Source organism: Oncorhynchus masou, chromosome 3 (assembly GCF_036934945.1).
Source record: "Oncorhynchus masou masou isolate Uvic2021 chromosome 3, UVic_Omas_1.1, whole genome shotgun sequence".
Taxonomy (NCBI): Eukaryota; Metazoa; Chordata; class Actinopteri; order Salmoniformes; family Salmonidae; genus Oncorhynchus; species Oncorhynchus masou.
Window position 1 is genome coordinate 37,728,460 of NC_088214.1, and position 23,054 is coordinate 37,751,513.

A 23,054-nucleotide genomic window follows, 5' to 3' on the forward strand; every position below is an offset into this window, starting at 1 on the left:
ATACTGAGATTATGTGACAGATCATGTGACACTTAGATTGCACACAGGTGGACTTTATTTAACTAATTATGTTACTTCTGAAAGTAATTGGTTGCACCAGGTCTTAGGTGCTTCATAGCAAAGGGAGTGAATACATAAGCACTTACCACTTTTCCTTTATTTAAAAAATAATAAAAATTTAAACAAGTAATTTGGACTATTTTATGAATGTCCATTACATGAAATCCAAATAAAAATCAATTTAATTTACAGGTTGTAATGCAACAAAATAGAAAAAACGCCAAAGGGGGTGAATACTTTTGCAAGACACTGTATTTGCACGAATTAAGTGTGAGATTGTGTTGCAATGGGAGATGAGGCTGAGACTGGAGCTCCATCATGTAAGTGGGGACTCGGGGACTGAGGCCTGCTAGCTGTCACTGGTGATGTCTCATTTGTAACTTACCCTAGCTGGGTTATGTTCTATCATGGTGTGAGATGTATCACAGCAACAGTAAATGTATCGCATTCAATCAAAGACAAACAATGCCGCCCCTCAGAGCCTGTTTCCTCTCTAGGTTTTCCGAGGGAGTTTTTCCTAGCCACCGTGCTTCTAACTGTCACGCCCTGGTCGAAATATATTATGTTTATTCTTCATTTATTCGGTCAGGCCAGGGTGTGACATGGGTTATTGTGGTGTGTTTTTGTCTTGGGGTTTTGTGGGGTGTCTAGCGTAGTCTATGGCTGCCTGAGGCGGTTCTCAATCAGAGTCAGGTGATTATCGTTGTCTCTGATTGGGAACCATATTTAGGCAGCCATATTCTTTGAGTGTTTCGTGGGTGATTGTTCCTGTCTCTGTGTTTAGTTTCACTAGATAGGCTGTATAGTTTTTTCACGTTTCCGTCTGTTGTTTTTGTACATGTCAGTATTTTCATGTCAAGTCATTTTTCCATCATTAAACATGAGTAACCAACACGCTGCATTTTGGTCCGCTCCTCCTTCAACAGAGGAACGTCGTTACAGAATCACCCACCACAACAGGACCAAGCGGCGTGGTGACAAGCAGCGGCAGCAGGAGCAGCAAAAGGAGGAATGGACATGGGAAGACGTTTTGGAAGGCAAGGGTTGTTACACTTGGGAGGAGATACTGGCTGGAAGAGATCGCCTCCCATGGGAACAGGTGGAGGCAGCCGGAGAGAGGAGCCGGCGATACGAGGGAACACGGTTGGCCCGAGAGCCCGAGAGTCAGCCCGAGAAATTTCTAGGGGGGGGCTCAGGGAGAGTGTGGCAGAGTCAGGAGTCAGACCTGAGCCAACTCTCCCTGTTTATCGTGAGGAGCCAAGGAGGAGACCAGAACCAGAGCCGGTGTTGGAGGTGAGCGAAACAGAGACTGTGAAGGAGTTAATGGGCAAATTGGAGGAGAGAGAAATGAGGGAGTTGCTGTGTTGGTGCTTTTTGCATGGAATTCGCCCGACGGAACGTGTCAGGGATTTGATGGCACCTGGGTCAGCGCTCCATACTCGTCCTGAGGTGCGTGTTAGTCGGCTGGTGAAGTTGGTGCCAGCCACACGCACCAGGCCTCCTGTGCACATCCCTAGCCTTGCACGTCCTGTGCCAACACTGCTCTCAAGATCTCCAGTACGCCTTCACGGTCCATCCTGTGCCCATCCTGTGCCACCTCCACACACCAGCCCTCCGGGGGCAGCTCCCCGCACCAGGCTTCCTGTGCGTATCCTCGGCCCAGTACCACCAGTGCCAGCACCACGCATATCAGGCTTACAGTGCGCCTCACCTCTCCAGCGCTACCGGAGCCTTTCTCCTCTCCTGCGCTGCCGGAGTCTCCCGCCTGTTCAGCGCTACCGGAGCCTTTCTCCTCTCCTGCGCTGCCGGAGTCTCCCGCCTGTTCAGCGCTGCCCGAGCCTTTCTCCTCTCCTGCGCTGCTGGAGTCTCCCGCCTGTTTAGCGCAGCCAGAGCCTTCCTCCTCTCCTGCGCGGCTGGAGTTTCCCGCCTGTTTAGCGCAGCCAGAGCCTTCCTCCTCTACAGCGCTGCTGGAGTCTCCCGCCTGTTTAGCGCAGCCCGAGCTGTCAGTCTGCATGGAGCAGCCAGAGCTGTCAGTCTGCATGGAGCAGCCAGAGCTGTCAGTCTGCATGGAACAGCCAGAGCTGTCAGCCTTCATAGAACAGCCAGAGCTGTCAGTCTGCATGGAGCAGCCGGAGCTGCCAGTCTGCATGGAGCTGCCAGTCTGCATGGAGCTGCCAGTCTGCAAGGAGCTGCCAGTCTGCAAGGAGCTGTCAGTCTGCAAGGAGCTGTCAGTCTGCAAGGAGCTGCCAGTCTGCAAGGACCTGTTAGTCGGCATGGAGTAGCCAGAGCTGCCAGTCTGCATGGAGCAGCCAGAGCTGCCAGTCTGCAAGGAGCTGCCAGTCTGTAAGGGGCTGCCAGTCTGCAAGAAGCTGCCAGTTTGCAAGAAGCTGCCAGAGCTGTCAGTCTACATGGAGCAATCAGAGCCGCCAGTCAGCATGGAGCAGCCAGATCCGTCAGTCTGCCAGGATCCGCCAGTCAGCCAGACTCTTCCAGATCTGCCAGTCAGCCAGACTCTTCCAGATCTGCCAGTCAGCCAGACTCTTCCAGATCTGCCAGTCAACCAGACTCTTCCAGATCTGCCAGTCAACCAGACTCTTCCAGATCTGCCAGTCAACCAGACTCTTCCAGATCTGCCAGTCAGCCAGGATCTGCCAGAATCGTCAGCCAGCCAGGATCTGCCGGATCCAACTACCTGGCTGAGCTTCCTCTCAGTGCTGGGCTTTCTCTCAGTGCTGGGCTTCCTCTCAGTGCTGGGCTTCCTCTCAGTCCCGAGCTTCCCCTCAGTGCTGAGCTGCCCCTCAGTGCTGAGCTGCCTCTCAGTCACGAGCTGCCCCTCAGTCCCGAGTTGCCTCTGTCCCGAGCTGCCCCTCAGTCCCGAGCTGCCCCTCAGTCCCGAGCTGACCCTCAGTCCCGAGCTGACCCTCAGTCCCTCAGCTGACCCTCAGTCCAGTGGGTTTCTGGGTGAGGACTACTAGGCCATGGTCGGCGGCGAGGGTGGACTACCCTAGGATACGAGGAGGGGGGACTAAGACATTTATAGAGTGGGGTCCACGTACCACGCCGGAGCCGCCACCATGGACAGACGCCCACCCAGACCCTCCCTATTGTTTTGATGTGCGTCCGGGAGTCCGCACCTTAGGGGGGGGGGGTTCTGTCACGCCCTGGTCGAAATATATTATGTTTATTCTTCATTTATTCGGTCAGGCCAGGGTGTGACATGGGTTATTGTGGTGTGTTTTTGTCTTGGGGTTTTGTGGGGTGTCTAGCGTAGTCTATGGCTGCCTGAGGCGGTTCTCAATCAGAGTCAGGTGATTATCGTTGTCTCTGATTGGGAACCATATTTAGGCAGCCATAGTCTTTGAGTGTTTCGTGGGTGATTGTTCCTGTCTCTGTGTTTAGTTTCACTAGATAGGCTGTATAGTTTTTTCACGTTTCCGTCTGTTGTTTTTGTACATTTCAGTATTTTCATGTCAAGTCATTTTTCCATCATTAAACATGAGTAACCACCACGCTGCATTTTGGTCCGCTCCTCCTTCAACAGAGGAACGCCGTTACACTAACATCTGCATTGTTTGCTATTTGGCATTTTAGGATGGGTTTCTGTATGAGCACTTTGTGATTGCTGATGTAAAAAGGGCTTTATAAATACATTTGATTGATTGAGCTCTCCCTAAGGTGTCATTTAGGGTAGAATCCACATGACTATTTTTTTTGGCCTTAATCGTGCATTGTTGTCAATGGGAGATTTCCCGCAAAATAATGATGCCAAAAAAATTATGCCTGCTCATCTTAAGTTAAGGTTCAGCCCGTAGGGACCAGTGCAACCACCACGGCTATTGCAGTCTTCATCGAAACCCTTAGCACTCTGATTGCTTGTATGGAACTACATCTGAATAAAGGCGTCCTTTTGATTCACTGCATGGCATTAATCTCCACAATCAGCACTAACAACGTACCACTCCACTAACTCTCCGACCCAGATTCACAGTAGTATGCGAGAGACTGAGATATCCTCCTTTTTGAGGGTACATCATCTTCATAGGGTCCATCTGGGAGTGGAGCTGTCCAGGTTTGAGGGCTCACACCGCTCCTGACCTCCTCTCCTCTCCTTGACAGCTGCAGAGCTGCCTCCAGGGCAAGATTCATGAATAAATGCCAACAAGCATCAGCATCAGGACCATAGAGATACAACTATAGAGAGGCTGATGTCATAGGACCTCGAACCATAGTTCCTCTCTAGTGCTCTATCTCTATGATCCAGACACTGACATACTCTCAGACAACCAAACTGGCTGTAGAGGTTGCCAGCTCGTTGAGCAAAATAGCCTCCGTTTAGGGAAGGTGGGAAAACAAAGGCTAACACACTTAAATGTTAGAGTGTGATGAAGATATTAATTTGGATAGGAGAGCAACTCACTGAAATCGATGAACATTACATTAACTGAATTGATTTACAGACGATAGCAGTGAGTTGAATTGTCTTGAGTGCATCCCTCACGCTTGTGATGTTTGTTTTTTTAACCTTCATTTCTCCTCTCCCTCATTAGGCAACATCAGAAACACGGAGCGACTGAGCTACGACAAGCAGCTGCGCTACAAGATCATGGTGACCGCCTTCGACTGCGGCCAAAAGAGGGCGACGGAGAGTGTGGCGGTGCACATCGATGTCAAGCCCGTCTGCAAACCTGGCTGGCAAGGTCAGTGGCATCACAGAGGAAGACTCTGTCCACACTGCAAAGATCTAAGTTGCAGATCGCAAAAGTTACTAACAGGTTGCTAATCATTCAATAAGTAGTTTGGCTTCCCCAACGTTAGAGGCTACCACACTAGCAGAAATCAGTTTACTCCTCACAAAATGGTCGCCAGCATGACTCAGGATACTTGCTTGCAGCACTATCAGTGTCTCTGCATTTCGCCTTGCACTGTTCTTTTCTCCCTCTGCACCCATGACCCAGTAGTGTTCTAAGAGAAATAGGAGCTCTCATCATCCCTGTGAGGGCTTATAACTACACTATCACACTCCTTGCTCTGGATCGTACAGTCCTCTTCGATTCTGTTTACCCGAGCAATCCAGGTCAGGGGCCCCTGTGGAGAAGGGAAGAGGGGAATACAGCATATCCCGTTTTAGAATAAAGCCCCAAGAGGGAAGAAAACATTGTTTAAGGAAAGCCGGTGGAACTTGACTGGATCTTGTCTCGTACCACTGTAGCAGTCACACAGTTAAAGCCTTCACAAGCGGACAGGGTCCCCCACTGCTTCCCTGTCAAAGACATCATTAGGCCACTTCACGAGAAGAAAGGCTGGGAAGACGCCTTCATCTAATTACAAGAAATCTCTCCTTTCCTTAAAGGTTGAGTCCGCATTGGCAAAGTTCTCCCCAACGACTTAGTTATTGTTTTGGTATTGTTGATGAAACGAAGGCTGAGGAGCGTCAGGCAGTGTGGTTAATTTAAAAAAAAAAAAAAACGGTACACATTCTGTTGTTCTGTCACGCGTGCATTGATGTCCAAGGGGGGGGGGGGCTGTTAGTTGTTTGCAGTTTGTTGTTGTAATATCCCAAACGGACGTGGCAGTTACACCAATTAAGGATTTTAGATTTAAAGACAGTGTGTGATTCCTCTTGCTGGAAATGTAGCTTGAAATGGGGCCAGAGTTTTTCCATTACCTGAATGAAGGCTCACACAGTAGTGGGGGGTAGCTTGATACTAAAGGGCAGCTCTCCATGAGACACTCACTGTAAATGTCACCCTCAAATAGAGCTATATCTAATAGTCCTCAAAGTCATGGCAACAGACTGCAAAGTATACAGCTGCAAAGTACTGTACAGAAAAGTGTGGCAGTCCCACAATCTTTTTGTTTTAAGAGAGACATTGGTCGTACCCTTCAGACCAATAAGAAACATGGACAGGTTACACTCACAAGAAGCTCATAAATGTTGCATAATGGGCCGTAATGTGTAATAATTCCAGCCATAATCCCACATAGGCTAGTAGCCATTAATCTTGGCATATATAATCATAAATACAAGATGTAATAAGGCGTTAACATAATATGCCCATGACTTACATGGCTATATATTCCATCAAGTCATTTATTTGACCTTGTAACCGGATAATGAAATGTGTTGGAGTATGATTTGTGTCATTGAACAGAAAAGCCTTGTGTATTTGAATAGAAAAGCCTTGTGTAATTGAATAGAAAGTCTATTGAAATTATAGCTCTATTTGAAATCGTGCATGCAAGATTTCTATGGTCTTCAAGACAACACCAACACAGTATATGTTCATTACCAGGTTAGATAGATGGACGGACGGACAGACAGATTGTCCTCCAAAAGAGAAAACTATACTGAACAAAAATATAAACACATGTAAAGTGTTTCATGTGCTGAAATACATTTTCCCTATGCACAAAAAGCTTATTTCTCCCTAAAATGTTGTGTACAAATTTGTTTACATCCCTGTTTGTGAGCATTTCTCCTTTGCCAAGATAATTCATCCACCTGACAGGTGTGGCATGTCAAGAAGCTGATTAAACAGCATGATCATTACACAGGTGCACCTTGTGCTGGGGACAATAAAAGGCCCCTCTAAAATGTGCAGTTTTGTCACACAACACAATGTCTCAAGTTTTGACGGAGCATGCAATTCTCATGCTGACTGCAGGAATGTCCAACACAGCTGTTGCCAGAGAATTTAATGTTTATTTCTCTACCATACATCGCCTAAAACGCCATTTTAGAAAATTTGGCAGTTTGTCCAACCAACCTCACAACTGCAGTCCACGTCAGCCCAGGACCTCCACATCCGGTTTCTTCACCTGAGGGATCATCTGAGGGATGTGGGGAGAGGGGGTGGGGGATATTCCTGTCAGTTATTAAGCCCTTTTGTGGGAAAAAATAATCATTTTAATTGATTGGGCCTGGCTCCCCCATGCGTGGGCCTGGTTCCCAAATGGCTGTGCCCATTGCCCAGTGAAATCCATAAATTAAAGCCTCATTTATTTGTTTCAATCGACTGATTTCCTTCTATGAACTGTAATTCGGTCGAATCTTTGAAATTGTTGCATGTGGCGTTTATAGTTTTGTTCAGTATACAACATGAGTATAACTCTTAATTAAAATCACAGGTGAAATCCTGTACCTTTTCTGTGCTAGCCTTCTAACAACATCCTTTCTCTGTCTGCCTCTCACTGGGCATGTCATTTCTCTGTCTGCCTCTCCCTGGGCATGTCATTTCTCTGTCTGCCTCTCCCTGGGCATGTCATTTCTCTGTCTGCCTCTCCCTGGGCATGTCATTTCTCTGTCTGCCTCTCCCTGGGCATGTCATTTCTCAGTCTGCCTCTCCCTGGGCATGTCATTTCTCAGTCTGCCTCTCCCTGGACATGTCATTTCTCTGTCTGCCTCTCCCTGGGCATGTTATTTCTCTGTCTGCCTCTCCCTGGACATGTCATTTCTCTGTCTGCCTCTCCCTGAACATGTCATTTCTCTGTCAGCCTCTCCCTGAGCATGTCATTTCTCTGTCTGCCTCTCCCTGGACATGTCATTTCTCAGTCTGCCTCTCCCTGGAAATGTCATTCTCTGTCTGCCTCTCCCTGGGCATGTCATTTCTCTCTCTGAGTGTTTGGCCTACAATATATGACGGAATAGACTCAGCTGTCAACTCACAGCTGTCAACTCTCCGCTCTAAACACAGCAATAAAATGGCTATAACTGCCCCTTAGACTATAAAGACGGCCTGGTGCGGACCACAGATACATATGGAGGGTAATCGAAATGTAAAACGGGCGACAAAGATGACAGACGAAACCGAGGGGAGGTGAGGTCTTCCTGCACTGGAGCTGTCAGGTTCCTTGAGCTTCTAATTCGCCTCTTGCGCTCTCCGTTTTCCGACAACTCTCTCATCCTTTCTCTCTTACTACATCTGCCTTTCTCTCGCCCTCTCTGTTCCATTATCTCCATCTCTCTGGTCATTATGCCACCTATCGTGGCAGATCCTTCGAGCCACCCATCCCATTTTTGCATTTTCATGCCATTTCCTGGCAATCTGGCATATCACTTTGGTCTGGTATTGAACCATCAACATCCCTCTAGACTTCTTCTGACAATTGCCTCAGCACTTAAAGCGTATTGTTTTTTTTTCATTTTACTTCCCCACTCTTCTTATTCTACTGTTTCACTTATTGTCGTATTCTATTCCCCCAGTTCTTATACTCTCATATTGCTGTGTGAAAAGGTCTGGGGGCTCCCTACCTGGTCTATGCATCCTTTTGATACAGACACTCTCTGATTTAAAATATTTTACCTGTAGTTAGCTGATCTTGGTCTGCCACTCAATAGTATCGTTACAGAGATACCTGTAGACACAATCTTGTTTGTGACTTAATTGGGCACTGATTCATGTCAAATTAATCCCGTTGTGGTGATGTGTTAGCATGTTCATTAGCATTTAGAGCAAAGTTGATCATTGTAGCATTATAGCATTAGCTACAGGAGAAACATTCCACTGAGTAGCCTAACACCTGATTTAATTTAAACTCAGAATGATCAGCCTTTCTTTCCTTTTGTGTCAGATAAGGGTTATTGGTTTGATATGGAAGACCATGATATCAGACCCCGTTCATACATGTTGCCAACACTCAATTGTGTGACATGGATTAGCAAGCACAGTGGGTTAGCAGTTAGCATAGCATTGCCTCCTGTGTCAGAACCTCACTTCCCCTTAAGCTTCTTGGTGTGTGAAGTCATCTGTCACCTGTTTAGCTTTAGTGAGGAGTGCTCCATGATGCCTTCAAATTCAGAGGCTGGCTCTGGTATTCAGTGGAACCCTTTTCCTCTGTAGCATTGGCTCTGTGCTGGAGCTAGCCTGGCTATAGTAGTGAAAGATGCTGTAGGATAAAATATGCTGAGCTGAAAACAGGCTAAGGGTCTGACCTTCACCCAAAGTGAAATACCAAACATGCAAATGGTGAATAATACAACAGTGGGAGAGCCTGGCCAGTGGCTGAAAGCATTTATCGTTTCTAGGTGATTATTTGTATTTCTTAGTACTGTTTCAGAAGTAATTAAATGATCTATTTAGAAATGTTTGTATCTACAGTAGCGCAATAGTGAATAAATAGTTCAGTACAGTTATGCCATATCAAGCCAGTTTTGGCATCTGAATTACTAAGCATTAGGAAAAATACATGTTCTATTGGGAATAATAAACTATATATTTCTCCTGTTCTCCCAGGCTGGAACAAACGAATGGACTATGAGCCCGGAACGGGAAGCAAGCAACTGTTTCCCAAGATGCACCTTGAGACTTGTGACGGCCCGCTGTCGGCGGTGAGAGCCATGGTGGAGCTGCAGACCAGCCACATTGGGAAGGGCTGCGACCGAGAGACCTACTCTGAGAAGTCCCTACAGAAACTCTGTGGTAAGCCACAAGGGAAAGAGAAAAAATAAAATCATCAAATGTTCTAATAACATTTCATCCTGTGTTCAGTTGCACATTGTGTAATGCGTTAATTACACTTATGAAGTCATAGAGACAATTGGGTGTGTTGTTTCTATTTCACTCAACTAATTAATGGTTGTAACTACTCTAAATTCGAATGTTTTGTCACGTTGAGTCTTTTCATTGTAATTTGTAAATCTACAGGTAGGAGGTAGGTAGCCTAGCGGTTAAGAGCGTTGAGCCAGTAACTGAAAGGTCGCTGGTTTGAATCCCTGTGCTGACTAAGTGAAAAATCTGTCTGTGCCCTTGAGCAAGGCACTTAACCCTAACTTCTCTCTCCTCACGATCACAGTGAAAGTCCTGCTCTATAAGAGCATATGCTAAATTTATATTCTATATTTGATCAACCTTATGAATCATTGTTATTAATAATTCTGGGAGGAAATCTGCTCAAGTGAACATTTTCATTGTGAAGAGTTGAAAATGTGAACTGTCCCAGATTTTCTATATATTTCTTTCTTTGATTTTATTTCCTGTTGTGAAAAACTGAAGCGTGATATGGTTGGTTTAAAAAAATGTATATGCAGCAATAACAGTTTATTGTTCGACTCGAGCCTAAGTCTTTATGTGTTTGAGTAATGGCTACACCTGCATACTTGATATGTTCATTTGGATGCAGAAGTCTTTCCCTACTCCTTTAGTATGCAAAGTTTGCAAGCCAGGAGCTTTTCCAAAGCTCCATAATCGTTATCTAATAAGCAACAAAACAAATTGTAATAGCAACATTGATTTCTGTGAGTACAAATACCGGTACACATAAATAGAGAACGCACAGAGATTGCTCAAGAGGGCCACCATGTTATTTTCTAGAGCCACTTTAAAGATAATTGAATTTGGTCAACAACATCCTACCGTTCAATTTGAAAAATTTGTCCAAACAAAAAAAAAAGGGTAAAAAAAAGAAGGAATTTATTTCCTAAGCAGAGAATGGTTGGAATTTTGAATAATTCATAGCTTTCATGGTCAGACGTGGGCTGGTCAATACAAATAATAATATGAAAAGAAGGCAGGGGTCACGGATTTGACAAGGCCTTCTGAAAACTGTGCAGAGTGAGAGTATGAGACTGAATCTCATCAACTTCTCTCTCCTCCTGATCACAGTGAAAGTCCTGACACAGTTTAAAGAGGCCTGGGCGTGGATTTAGGCGTCCCAGGCTTGAATGTGGCATAGTTTTAAAAGAGCTGGCCTGCTTCTTCAAAGGGGTGGGTCGGGGTGTGGATTTCGGGGACAGAAACAAGTGTCTTAACATACAGGGTCATTCATTGCTCGTTAGATTCATACTGTCAACTCTTGTGTGACATGGAGAGGGTCAAATCAAATTTATTTGTCACATACACATGGTTAGCAGATGTTAATGCGAGTGTAGCGAAATGCTTGTGACGCTGTGGTGAGAAATAGACAGATGTCAAATACCTTTCCCAACGAAGACTGTTCTGCAACAGTTCAGCATCTTATTTCCCGTACGACACCCTGCATGGACATCGTGGGATTAGAGGTTTTTAGGTATCTTCCAACTCAAACGTTACAAGTATCAGTCTCCTTTCAACCTTTGTGTCACTTTTCGTGTGTCAAAATGTCACCCACGGACTGTTCTCATCTTTAATTGGTCCTCCAGGTGCGGCGTCCGGCAGTACGGACCTCCTCCCCGCCCCCAGCGCTTCCACCAATTGGACGTTCTCGCTGCTGACAGACAGTGGGCGGGATAGCGACCTCATCTTCCGCTTCGATGGGCGGCAGGCCTCCAACGTGCCGGAGCGGGTGGTTCCACAGAACCTGACTGACCAGTTCACCATCGCCACGTGGATGAAGCATGGGCCCAGCCCCGGTCTGAGGGCTGAGAAGGAGACCTTGCTCTGCAACTCTGACAAGACCGGTGAGACCAGGAAGGGGTTCATTTGCGGGATTTGAACCATCCTAGTTCATTGTTAATCAAAGCATGATTTTATGGTGGTGCGGTGGTGGAGCTATTGCCCAAATTGAGGCTATTTATCTTCTGTCACAAGATTTTAAGAGAGACTCAAAGCAATAGCCACTATTCCAGCTACTATTTATTGTTCAATGTAAGGTGTAAGAAAGGAGCTTCCAATGTGAAGACAGTTGGCGCCCAACATGGAACATAAGGAACATTTTTGTGCCCAATCTGGAGTGGAGGTTGTGTAGTCGCGTAAATCCAGAGGTTGTTTTGTCATCTGTCGACCACTTCAGTTTCAGAGTCAGACTAAGTGGAGCTGTGAAGGTGTGACTGGAGACAGGTGGCCTGACAGGCTCTTATTGATTCCATCGAGCGCTCCTCTCACACTGAGCGAAAAGGAGAGTCCATCAATATGCACGGCCAAAACAGCCCTGTGTGTAACCCCAGCGGCTCCAAGGAAAAGCACAGGGAGGGGGGGGGGGGTTATGATGAAAAGTGCCACCATGAGAGAAAAGCTGTGAAGTCACACACCTCATTTAGCGTCCCACAGGGCCTTTCACAATGTCACAATGGCACAGGGAGCTCGTGACATTTATTGAGCTGCCTCGTGAAGTGGCAGGGTTTAATTCAAAGTGGCACACGTCAATATCATTTACATGACATTTTGCACCAATAAGCTCCTTTGTCCATAATGACAGATATAATTTCAAATACCACTTTAGCAGAGCATTTGTATAACATCATTTATTTTCACTCTTAACTGTGGAAAATAGCTTTTTTGGTTGAATATCTTGAAATATTTATTTTATTTTATGCAGTGTACCGTCTAGAATGTCTATGTTTTTCTGTGAATGAGAATAGAGGATATCTCTATTCTCTTCTGGCTAGATAAGGAAGTTAACATAACTCAAACGTTTATGAATGTTATAAGCCTGTAATTGCCAGTTTTCTGTAACATACCCATATCCTTATACAGAGATGAACCGGCACCACTACTCCCTGTACGTCCACAACTGCCGTCTGGTTTTCCTGCTCAGGAGAGACTTCACCCAGGTTGACACCTTCCGCCCTGCAGAGTTCCACTGGAAACTGGAGCAGGTGAGCTGACCTCTGACTTTTGTCCCAGGAGAACCTCCACTGTTCCATTGTCTATACTAGCATAGAATTAGGGCCGGCGCCAGAACGAACCGGTTGGAGGGGCATTTGATTTTCATAGGGGGCATGTTTCTTTCCCCACTGGACCTCCTATGTGGATATATTGGACACTTTAATTTGTATATATATATTGTTACAACTATGAAACAGAAAGCATTGGTGTTGGAACCATCAAGACGCACGGTCAGCAAGATGCATGGTCAAATGTTGACAACGTGTGTGCTTGATAATAGTGAAAATCATCACAAAAGAAATAAATTGCATAGTGAATAGAAATGTTAATATGACAGCAGTCAAAAAGTCCATTGTCAGTTGGGGCATGCCCATGTCACATAGCATAAACAACAAAAGCAGTTGAGTTGCGTTTGTCTATTTTTTGTTTCTTGCTTGATATAGGACCTACTCTCTCAGTGAGGACATTTTGTGCAGATAATAGCCCGTGGAATTCTCACCAGCTTGTTCTATTCCAAACGGTGCCGTCCTCTCTCCGGTCTCACCGTTCCATTTGGTGGTGGCGTGGGCACCTGCTCACTGCTCACAGTTCTGTCTTTTTTCGCACTTAGGCCTCGGAGGTGTAGGTTCAGGTTGAGGCTCAGAATCAGAATCAGAAGAATACTCATCGGCGATGTCATCCTGATTCATTTCTTCCCCACCATCTGAGCCGTTTTCATTCAGATTTTGTAGCAACACTAACGCAGCATCCATTGGTCTTGGTCTTCTTGCCATTGTAAATTACTCACGCTCTCACCGTGTACTACAAGTAGGCCAGAGTAGACTGATAACAGAGTACATAACATTTTGACATTAGAATTAGAATCAATCAATGCAATAGAATGGCCCGCACTGTTCTTGATTCGCAATTGGTGATTACATAATTATGCATCATTTGTTTCCCCTTGCTTATCAACTCATCCATTCTCCCTCATCATACTTTATTTATTTAATCTGTTATTGTATGTGTGAAATTAGTTTCGGTAGAGTTTAGGTTCACTTTCGAGGCAATTATCAGGGTGATTATGAACTGGGCACGGCATCTATCGTCAACTATTGGGAGGAGGGGAGCAGGCCCTGCTGTCGAGAGAAGGAGGGGCAACGGGGAAAACCATGTAAAAAATGACCTTCCCTCCTATAAGCTAAACAAGCTAAACACCTTCTTCGCCCGCTTTAAGGATAACACAGTGCAACTGACACGGCCCGCTATCAAGGACTGTGGACTCTCCTTCTCCATGGCCCGAAGTGAGTAAGACATTTAAGCATGTTAACCTTCGCAAGGCTGCCGGCCCAGATGGCATCCCTAGCTGGCTGATATGTTCACGGACATGTTCAATCTCTCCCTATCCCAGTCTGCTCTCCCCACATGCATCAAGAGGCCACCATTGTTCCTATACCCAAGAAAGCAAAGGTAACTGAACTAAATGACCCCGTAGCACTCACTTCTGTCATCATGAAGTGCTTTGAGAGACAAGTCAAGGATCATATCACCTCCACCTTACCTGTCACCTTAGACCCACTTCAATTTGCTTACCGCCCCAATAGATCGACAGACGATGCAGTCACCATCACACTCCACACTGCCCTATCCCATCTGGACAAGAGGAATACCTATGTAAGAATGCTGTTGATTGACTATAGCTCAGCATTCAACACCATCTGGACTTCCTGATGGGCAGCCCCCAGGTGGTGAAGGTAGGAAACACATCAGTGACAAACTGAAATGGTTCACCCACACAGACAGTGTGATGAAGAAGGCACAATAATGCCTCTTCAAACCCAGGAGGCTGAAGAAATTTGTCTTGGCACCTAAAAGCCTCACAACCTTTTACTGATGCACAATTGAGATGGACTTTCCTCAATTCTATGGGCTTTCCTCTGACACCGCCTATTATATAGGTCCTGGATGGCAGGAAGTTTGACCCCAGTAATGTACTGGGCCTTATGCACTACCCTCTGTAGCGCCTTACGGTCAGATGCTGAGCAGTTGCCATACCAGGTGGTGATGCAACCGGTCAGGATGGTCTCGATGGTGCAGCTGTAGAACTTTTTGAGGATCTGTGGACCAATGCCAAATCTTTTCAGTCTGCTGAGGGGGAAAAGGTTTTGTCTTTCCCTCTTCACGACTGTCTTGGTATGTTAGGATTATGATAGTTCGTTGGTGATGTGTACAATTAGGAACTTGTAACTCTCGACCCGCTCCACTACAGCCCCTTCGATGTTAATGGGGGTTTGTTCAGCCCGCCTTTTCCAGTAGTCCACGATCATCTCCTTTGTCTTGCTCACATTGAGGGAGAGGTTGTTGTCCTGGCACCACACTGCCAGTTGTCTGACCTCCTCCCTATAGGCATACCATCGTTGTTGGTGATCAGACCTACCGCTGTTGTGTGGTCAGCAAACTTAATGATGGTGTTGGAGTCGTGTTTGGCCACGCAGTCATGGGTGAACAGGGAGTACAGGAGGGGACTAAGTACACACCCCTGAGGGGCCCCCGTGTTAAGGATCAGCGTGGCAGACGTGTTGTTGCCTACTCTTACCACCTGGGGGGCGGTCCGTCAGGAAGTCCAGGATCCAGTTCCAGAGTGAGGTGTTTAGTCCCAGGATCCTTAGCTTAGTGATGAGCTTTGTGGGCACTATGGTGTTGAACGCTGAGCTGTAGTCAATGAACAGCATTCTCACATAGGTGTTCCTTTAGTCCAGGTGTGAAAGGGCAGTGTGTAGTGCGATTGAGATTGCGTCATCTGTGGATCTGTTGGGGCGTTATGCAAATTGGAGTGGGTCTAGTGTGTCCGGGAGGATGCTGTTGATGTGAGCCATGACCAGCCTTTCAAAGAACTTCATGGCTACCGATGTGAGTGCTACGGGGCGATAATCCTTCAGGCAGGTTACCTTCGCTTCCTTGGGCACAGGGACTATGGTGGTCTGCTTGAAACATGTAGGTATTACAGACTTGGTCAGGGAGAGGTTGAACTGTCAGTGAAGTCACTTGACAGTTTGTCCGCGCATGCTTTGAGTACACGTCCTGGTAATCCGTCTGGCTCTGCGGCTTAGTGAATGTTGACCTGTTTAAAGGTTTTGGTCACATCAGCTACCGAGAGCATTATCACACAGTCATACAGCTGGTGCTCTCATGTATGCTTCAGTGTTGCTTGCCTCGAAGCGAGCATAAAAGGATAAAAGGCTTTTTGCTCATCTGGTAGGCTCGCGTCACTAGTCAGCTCGCGCCTGGGTTTCCCTTTGTAGTCCTTAATAGTTTTTAAGCCCTGCCACATCCGACGAGCGTCAGAGCCGGTGTAGTAGGATTCAATCTTAATCCTGTATTGCCGCTTTGCTTGTTTGATGGTTAGTCTGGGGGCATAGTGGGATTTCTTATTAGTGTCTGGATTAGTTTCCCGCTCCTTGTAAGCGGCAGCTCGGGCCTTTAGCTCGATGTGGATGTTGCCTGTAATCCATGATTTCTGGTTGGGATCGCTGTACGTACGGTCACTGTGGGGCAATGTCATGGTGTACTCCTCAATGCCATTGGATGAATCCCGGGACATATTCCAGTCTGTGCTAGCAAAACAGTCATGGAGTGTCACATCCATGTCATCTGACCACTTGCATATTGAGCGAGTCACGGATACTTCCTGCCTTCGTTTTTGCTTCTAAGCAGGAATCAGGAGGATAGAATTATGGCCAGATTTGCCAAATGTAGGGCGGAGGAGAGCTTTGTATGCATCTCTGTGTGTGGAGTAAAGGTGGTCTAGGATTTATTTCCCTCTGGTTGCACTTGTGACATGCTGGTAAAAATTTGGTAAAACTGATTTAAGTTTGCCTGCATTAAAGTCCCCGGGCAACTAGGAGCGCCTTTTCTTGGTGAGCATTTTCTTCTTATGGCCTTATAGAGTTGGTTGAGAGCGGTCTTAGTGCCAGCTTCGTTCTGTGGTGGTAAATAGATGGCTACGAATAATATAGAGAGAACTCTCTCGGTAGATAGTGTGGTCTACAGCTTATCTTAAGGTACTCTACCTCAGTCAAACAATACCTTGAGAAATATTTAATATTAGACATTGCGCACCAACTTATTGAGAAATAGACACAGCCCCACCTATCTTCTTACCAGAGGGAGCTTCTCTGTCCTGCCGGTGCATGGAAAATCCCGCCAGCTCTATATTATCCATATCGTCGTTCAGCCACGTCTCGGTGCAACATAAGATATTACAGTTTTTAATGTCCCGTTGGTAGGATAATCTTAATCGTAGGACATCAATTTTATTTTCCAATGATTGCACGTTAGCAAGAAGAACAGATGGCAGTGGGAGTTTACTTGCTCGCCTACGGATTCTCAGAAGGCAGACCGACCTGCGACCCCTTGTCCTGCGTCTTTTCTTCAAGCAACTTACAGAGATCTGTGCCTGTTCCAGTGAAAGCAGTAGTTTCTTCCAGTCCGCGGTGAGTAATCGCTGTTCTGCTGTCCAGAAGTTATTTTCGGTCATAAGAGACGATAGCAGCAACATTATGTACAAAATAAGTACAAAAATAAGTTACACAAAAAGCACAAAAAAAACAACAAATTGCACAATTGGTTGGGAGAATGTAAAACATCAGCCATGTTCTTCGGCGCCACTGCCTGTTTACCCCGCTATCATCCAGAAGATGAGGTCAGTAAAGGTGCATCAAAGCTGGGACCGAGAGACTGAAAAACTGCTTTTTTTCTCAAGGCCATCAGATTGTTAAATAGCCATCACTAGCACATTAGAGGCTGCTGCCTATATACATTTCTACTGTTATTCTACAGTATCTTAGTTTATGCCTCTCTGACATTGCTCGTCCATATATTTATATATTCTTAATTCCATTATTTTACTTAGATTTGTGTGTATTGGGTATATGTTGTGAAATTGATAGATATTATTTGTTAGATATTACTGCACTGTCAGAGCTAGAAACACAAGCATTTCTCTACACCTGCAATAACATCTGCTAAATACGTGTATGTGACCAATACAATTTTATTTTATTTGAATACCAGTTCTGTATGTGATATTAAGGTTCTAACCACGCCAGTGTGCATTACAGCCTTATTTAGGAAAAGTCAAGGACAGAGGGGGGCAGAGTAATACATTTTTTTCATTCATGAGCTGTCCAAATGACTGCTTTAACTGTGAGCATGTATTAGACTACCTTTTAATGTGACATGAACACAACCAGTCATGATGTTTCCATCTGATTGCAAAACAAATCACTTCAAAACACGTTAGTCGAAAATAGCATCCGGTCGACCGAAACAGTGCCCTTTTGTCTTACAATATGTAGCCCCACGTATCTGATGCGGTCTGGCAAGAAAAGAGAATGTCATACTCTTTTAGTCCAGACAGCAATGAGCTACATTGGCTACACGTACTGAGACAGTGATGTTTCGCTTGCTCGGATGCTTTATCTGACAATGACAATTTCTGTCGGCGCGCGTCTCGGTTAAATTATGAATAGTCCTCCGAGAGACACAAAGGTCTAAAGCACTGCATCGCCGTGCTGAGGCACCACTACAGCCTGGGGTTCCCATAACTAGGAGTCCCATAAGGGCGGCGCGTAAATGACCCAGTGTTCTCTGGCTTAGGGGAGGGTTTGGCCAGGTCATCATGTTCTAGAGACTCCTTGTGGCGGTCTGGATGCCTGCAAGCTGCCTTCGGGTCGTTATTCAAAAGGGTGTTTCCTCCGACACAATGGTGTGGCTGGCTTCTGAGTTAAGCCAGCATTATGTCATGAAGCAGGCCTGGCAGGTCGTGTTTCAGTGGACACATGTCTCGATCCCTCGCGAGCCCGTTGCGGAGTTGCAGCGATGAGACAAGATCGCAACTTCAAATTTGTGAGAAAAATTGTGTAAAATTACCCCAAACATTTGTATTTATTGAAATAGTTATATTTATTATAATTGTCAATATTTTTTTATTTTATTTGGACAGGCAAGGAGGTACAGTAGGGCGGGCCAGGCCCTCTAAGGCCCACCGATAACGTTGGCTCTTCTTAGAATATATGCCTTTTTATTATGGTACAGGGCTAGGGGAAGAAATGTGTATTTTTGTTACCCATTAGACAATACTGCTTTCTTGCTAATTTAACTTAAGGTTTGAAAGTGAGCAGCTATTATTTTTCAGCTTGGGCAGTGTTGTGTTGCTAAATGACTATTCCAGTCATGTCTGTCTCAGGTAGACAAACAGCAGTAGAGCATTAGCTTTTCTTTGAGAGCCATCTCTCATTGTTTCTATGTACTGTGTTCTAATACCGCCTCTTATCTCCTGCAGTTGTTAGCTCGCTCGCTCTGTGTGTGTGTGTGTGTGTGTGTGTGTGTGTGTGTGTGTGTGTGTGTGTGTGTGTGTGTGTGTGTGTGTGTGTGTGTGTGTGTGTGTGTGTGTGTGTGTGTGTGTGTGTGTGTGTGTGTGTGTGTGTGTGTGTGTGTGTGTGTGTGTGTGCATCCCCGATGGGGCTTGGTTCGGAGTGTTTTTCTCCAGGTGATGGACTATGATTACTGCTGCAGTAAGAGGTCATTGCAGTGGCTCTTCATATCTCGTCATCCTGATTACCTGCGTCCCACTACCTCCACTCCTCTCCCCACAGCAGGAGATAAGAGGATAGGAGATACCACACACATGGACAAACACAGACACACACACACACTGGATAATCTATCCAGAGTAATGGCCCACCTCGTCTTTCTTCTGCGTTTATGTTTCAGAAAGTCATTGAACTAAATTACTGTGAAAGCCATTATTTCAGTACAATACAGCCTATCTGTGTGAAAATGTCAATATGACAGATAACTAACAGAGTCTTTGATATAGAAAACTAGGTGTAATTTTCTTCAAAGATGAATATACTGTAAATGAATAAAGAACAATTATTTGGCCGTGCTTTGTTGCTGAGTAACCTAAGGTAGGATAATTTACTTGTGTACTTTAGTCAACCATGATAAAAATGTGTCAGGCAAAATTATTGTAGTGATAGTTTTTGTTCATTTATTCATTGTGTGCTTTTTTGTCTCTGAAGAGCAGAGGGGCAATTTGGTGGTGTACATTTTCTCCCAGTGTACTCTCTCGATACATAGGTTGCATCCCAATATTGTCTCATTCCTCCTGAAGTGTTCACTCGTTCACTACTCCCCCAACATATCAAAATATTGGAATTGTTTAGACATGGGCTAGAGGGAGTTTCCATATACCATTCATTTCCTTTCATTTCCTTTCAAATCCATAAGTGAACAAGTGCAGATATTGTGACGCAACCATAACCTTCAACTACTTTATATAGACCATATACTAGTGTATTTAAAATGTGTAAGAATGTAAACTGTTTACTCCATGACTATACAATTACAGAACAATGAAATGACTCATTTCACAACATGGTCATACAGTATTGTCCTTAATTACAGTGTTACTGCACAGGTATAAAACCATCTGAAGCAAACAAATAGCTTACTAGAATATCAGGCTGGTGTAAACTCAAGTTCTGTAGAATGCCCACTATGTAGTATTAACAGATCAAGTCTTCACCTAACATAAGCTACTGTTAGGATGATTCATGATAAGCCAATGGAAAATCTTGTATCGGCATCGCTCCACCTCCACTCTCCGACTCCCTAATCGTGTAGATATGTATCTTTTCCTAATCGTATAGCTGTGGGACCTGCTGTACAATAATGTATGTGCATACAGAAACGATTAAGAAAAACACTGTAAATAAGTCAAGGTCTCTGGAGTTACTGCACACCAGGTAGATTATGATTGTGGAAGGTGTGTGTGCGTGCGTGTGTGCGTGCGCATGTCCATTTGCGCACCTGTGTCTGCCTGTGAGTCTGTGTGTAGTTTTCCGAGGTTGTACAAGAAACTGAGCATCCCACTATCAGTACTCTATGCAGCACTGTGTCTATGATAGCTAGGCGCCATTGAATTGTTTGCTATAGGTTAAAGGAGGACAATTTTTCTCCAACCCAATGCTCTTTTCTCCTGTGAGGCTGCTATAACTAAGACAAGGGCATCCAGGTGGAAGACTCAGCTGCTTTGGTAAACAACCTCTCAAGTCAACACAAAGACTCCACAAAACATCTGCCAGGCAAACGGGGGACAGGAGACAAACCGAGGGAGCATGGGGAGAAGGCTACATGCTACATCACTATGCTAACTTTATCTTAAGCTAAAAGAGGGATTTGGATGATATTAGCTCATAGTTTTAGATGTTCAGAACTTAATGCCACAACTTTCAACACTTCATATCAAATCGAGCTTTATTTCAGACATGGAATGCAACACCATGTGCTTCACAGGAAAAAACGAATACAACAATGAAAAAAAAAATTGAATGATTTACTACACAACAAACATAAGAGGATAAAAAAACTACTTTCCAGGCTTGTGCGTTTTAGCTAAGCGATCCAACACTTTTTATTCTCTCTGTGCCTGCCATGTAAGTGTGTATGTTTTCCTATGATATCTCTGTCTTTCTTGTTGCCGACAGTAAACAGAATATGGGGCCCTTGATCATGTGGTACACAGTATAGTGCTGTGTCACCATGGGAAGTATCCATTCCCTTTCTTCTCTCCAAAATGGCCGACAGGATATATATCTTCCATGGGAGTTATTTTTAACATGTTTTAGTCCCATAGTTGAGTTGCTTGGAGTGTAATACTAGGGACATCAAACATTCAGCCTGCTGCAAAGTCCCTATGGAAGCTCTAGTCTAGAGCACCTGGTTAAATTGTGTTAAGGAGCATTTTTAAAGTAGTTAAAGTAGTAAGAAATATATGTAATTGAAGTACATCTTAATTTACTATCATCCTAAACAGAAATATTTAATTATTTTAACCCCTTAAGCTGACAGTCCCCGAAACTGGGCACTAGAATTACTTTACTTTAGTAATGTTTACATTACTTATTTCATTGATTTAGAAAGTCAGAAGACAGCAATCCAGACCTTTCTAGGACCACGTAAACACCCTCTGTCAAATAAACTTGTATTTGCCATCCTCTGGTGGTTGGCTGCATCATTACATCGATGTATGTCACTTCACTGCAACGTGATGTTTTTATTTTTTATTTACTTTTATTTAACCAGATAGGCCAGTTGAGAACAAGTTCTCATTTACAACTGCGACCTGGCCAAGATAAAGCAAAATAGTGCGACACAAACAACACAGAGATACACATGGAATAAACAAACGTACAGTCAATAACACAATAGAAAAGTCTATATACAGTGTGTGCAAATGAAGTAAGATTAGGGAGATAAGGCAATAAATAAGCCATAGTGGCAAAGTAATTACAATTTAGCATTAAACACTGGAGTGATAGATATGCAGAAGATGAATGTGCACGTAGAAATACTGGGGTGCAAAGGAGCAAAAAAAAAATAATAATAATAATATGGGGATGAGGTAGTTGGGTGGGCAAATCACAGATGGGCAATGTACAGGTGCAATGATCTGTAAGCTGCTCTGACAGCTGATGCTTAAAGTTAGTGAGGGAGATATGAGTCTCCAGCTTCAGTGATTTTTGTAATTTGTTCCAGTCATTGGCAGCAGAGAACTGGAAGGAAAGGTGGCCAAAGGAGGAATTAACTTTGGGGGTGACCAGTGAAATATACCTGCTGTAGCGCGTGCTATGGGTGGGTGCTGCTATGGTGACCAGTGAGCTTAGATAAGACGGGGCTTTACCTAGCAAAGACTTATAGATGACCTGGAACCAGTTGGTTTGGAAACAAATATGAAGCGAGGGCCAGCCAACGAGAGTATACAGGTCGCAGTGGTGGCTAGTATATGGGGCTTTGGTGACAAAACGGATGGCACTGTGATAGACTGCATCCAATTTGCTGAGTAGAGTGTTGGAGACTATTTTGTAACTTACATTGCTGAAGTCAAGGATCGGTAGGATAGTCAGTTTTACGAGGGTGTGTTTGACAGCACGAGTGAAGGATGCTTTGTTTGGATTGGAGATGCTTAATGTGAGTCTGGAAGGAGAGTTTGCAGTCTAACCAGACACCAAGGTATTTGTAGTTGTCCACATATTCTAAGTCAGAACCGTCCAGAGTAGTGATGCTAGTCGTGCGGGCAGCGATCGGTTGAAGAGCATGCATTTAGTTTCACTTGCATTTAAGAGCAGTTGGAGGCAACAGAAGGAGAGTTGTATGGCATTGAAGCTCGTCTGGAGGTTAGTTAACACAGTGTCCAAAGAAGAGCCAGAAGTATAAGGAATGGTGTCATCTACGTAGAGGTGGATCAGAGAATCACCAGCAGCAAGAGCAGCATCATTCATGTGTACAGAGAAAAGAGTCGGCCCGAGAATTGTACCCTGTAGCACCCCCATAGAGACTGCCAGAAGTAGTTGGTGAACCAGACGAGGCAGTCATTTGAGAAACCAAGGCTGTTGAGTCTGCCGATAAGAATGTGGTGATTTAACAGAG

General features: G+C 44.9%; 1 protein-coding gene across 2 annotated transcripts in view; it reads left to right on the top strand.

Annotated features, from left to right (window-relative positions):
• LOC135515923 (calsyntenin-2-like) overlaps nucleotides 1–23,054 on the top strand; it is a 306,828-nt gene that overhangs the window by 243,753 nt on the left and 40,021 nt on the right. For both annotated transcript variants that reach the window (XM_064939792.1, XM_064939800.1), the window contains exons 5-8: nucleotides 4,608–4,757; nucleotides 9,294–9,479; nucleotides 11,177–11,434; nucleotides 12,450–12,571. In XM_064939792.1, coding sequence (XP_064795864.1) covers nucleotides 4,608–4,757; nucleotides 9,294–9,479; nucleotides 11,177–11,434; nucleotides 12,450–12,571 — 716 coding nt within the window. The remainder of the gene's footprint in view (nucleotides 1–4,607; nucleotides 4,758–9,293; nucleotides 9,480–11,176; nucleotides 11,435–12,449; nucleotides 12,572–23,054) is intronic.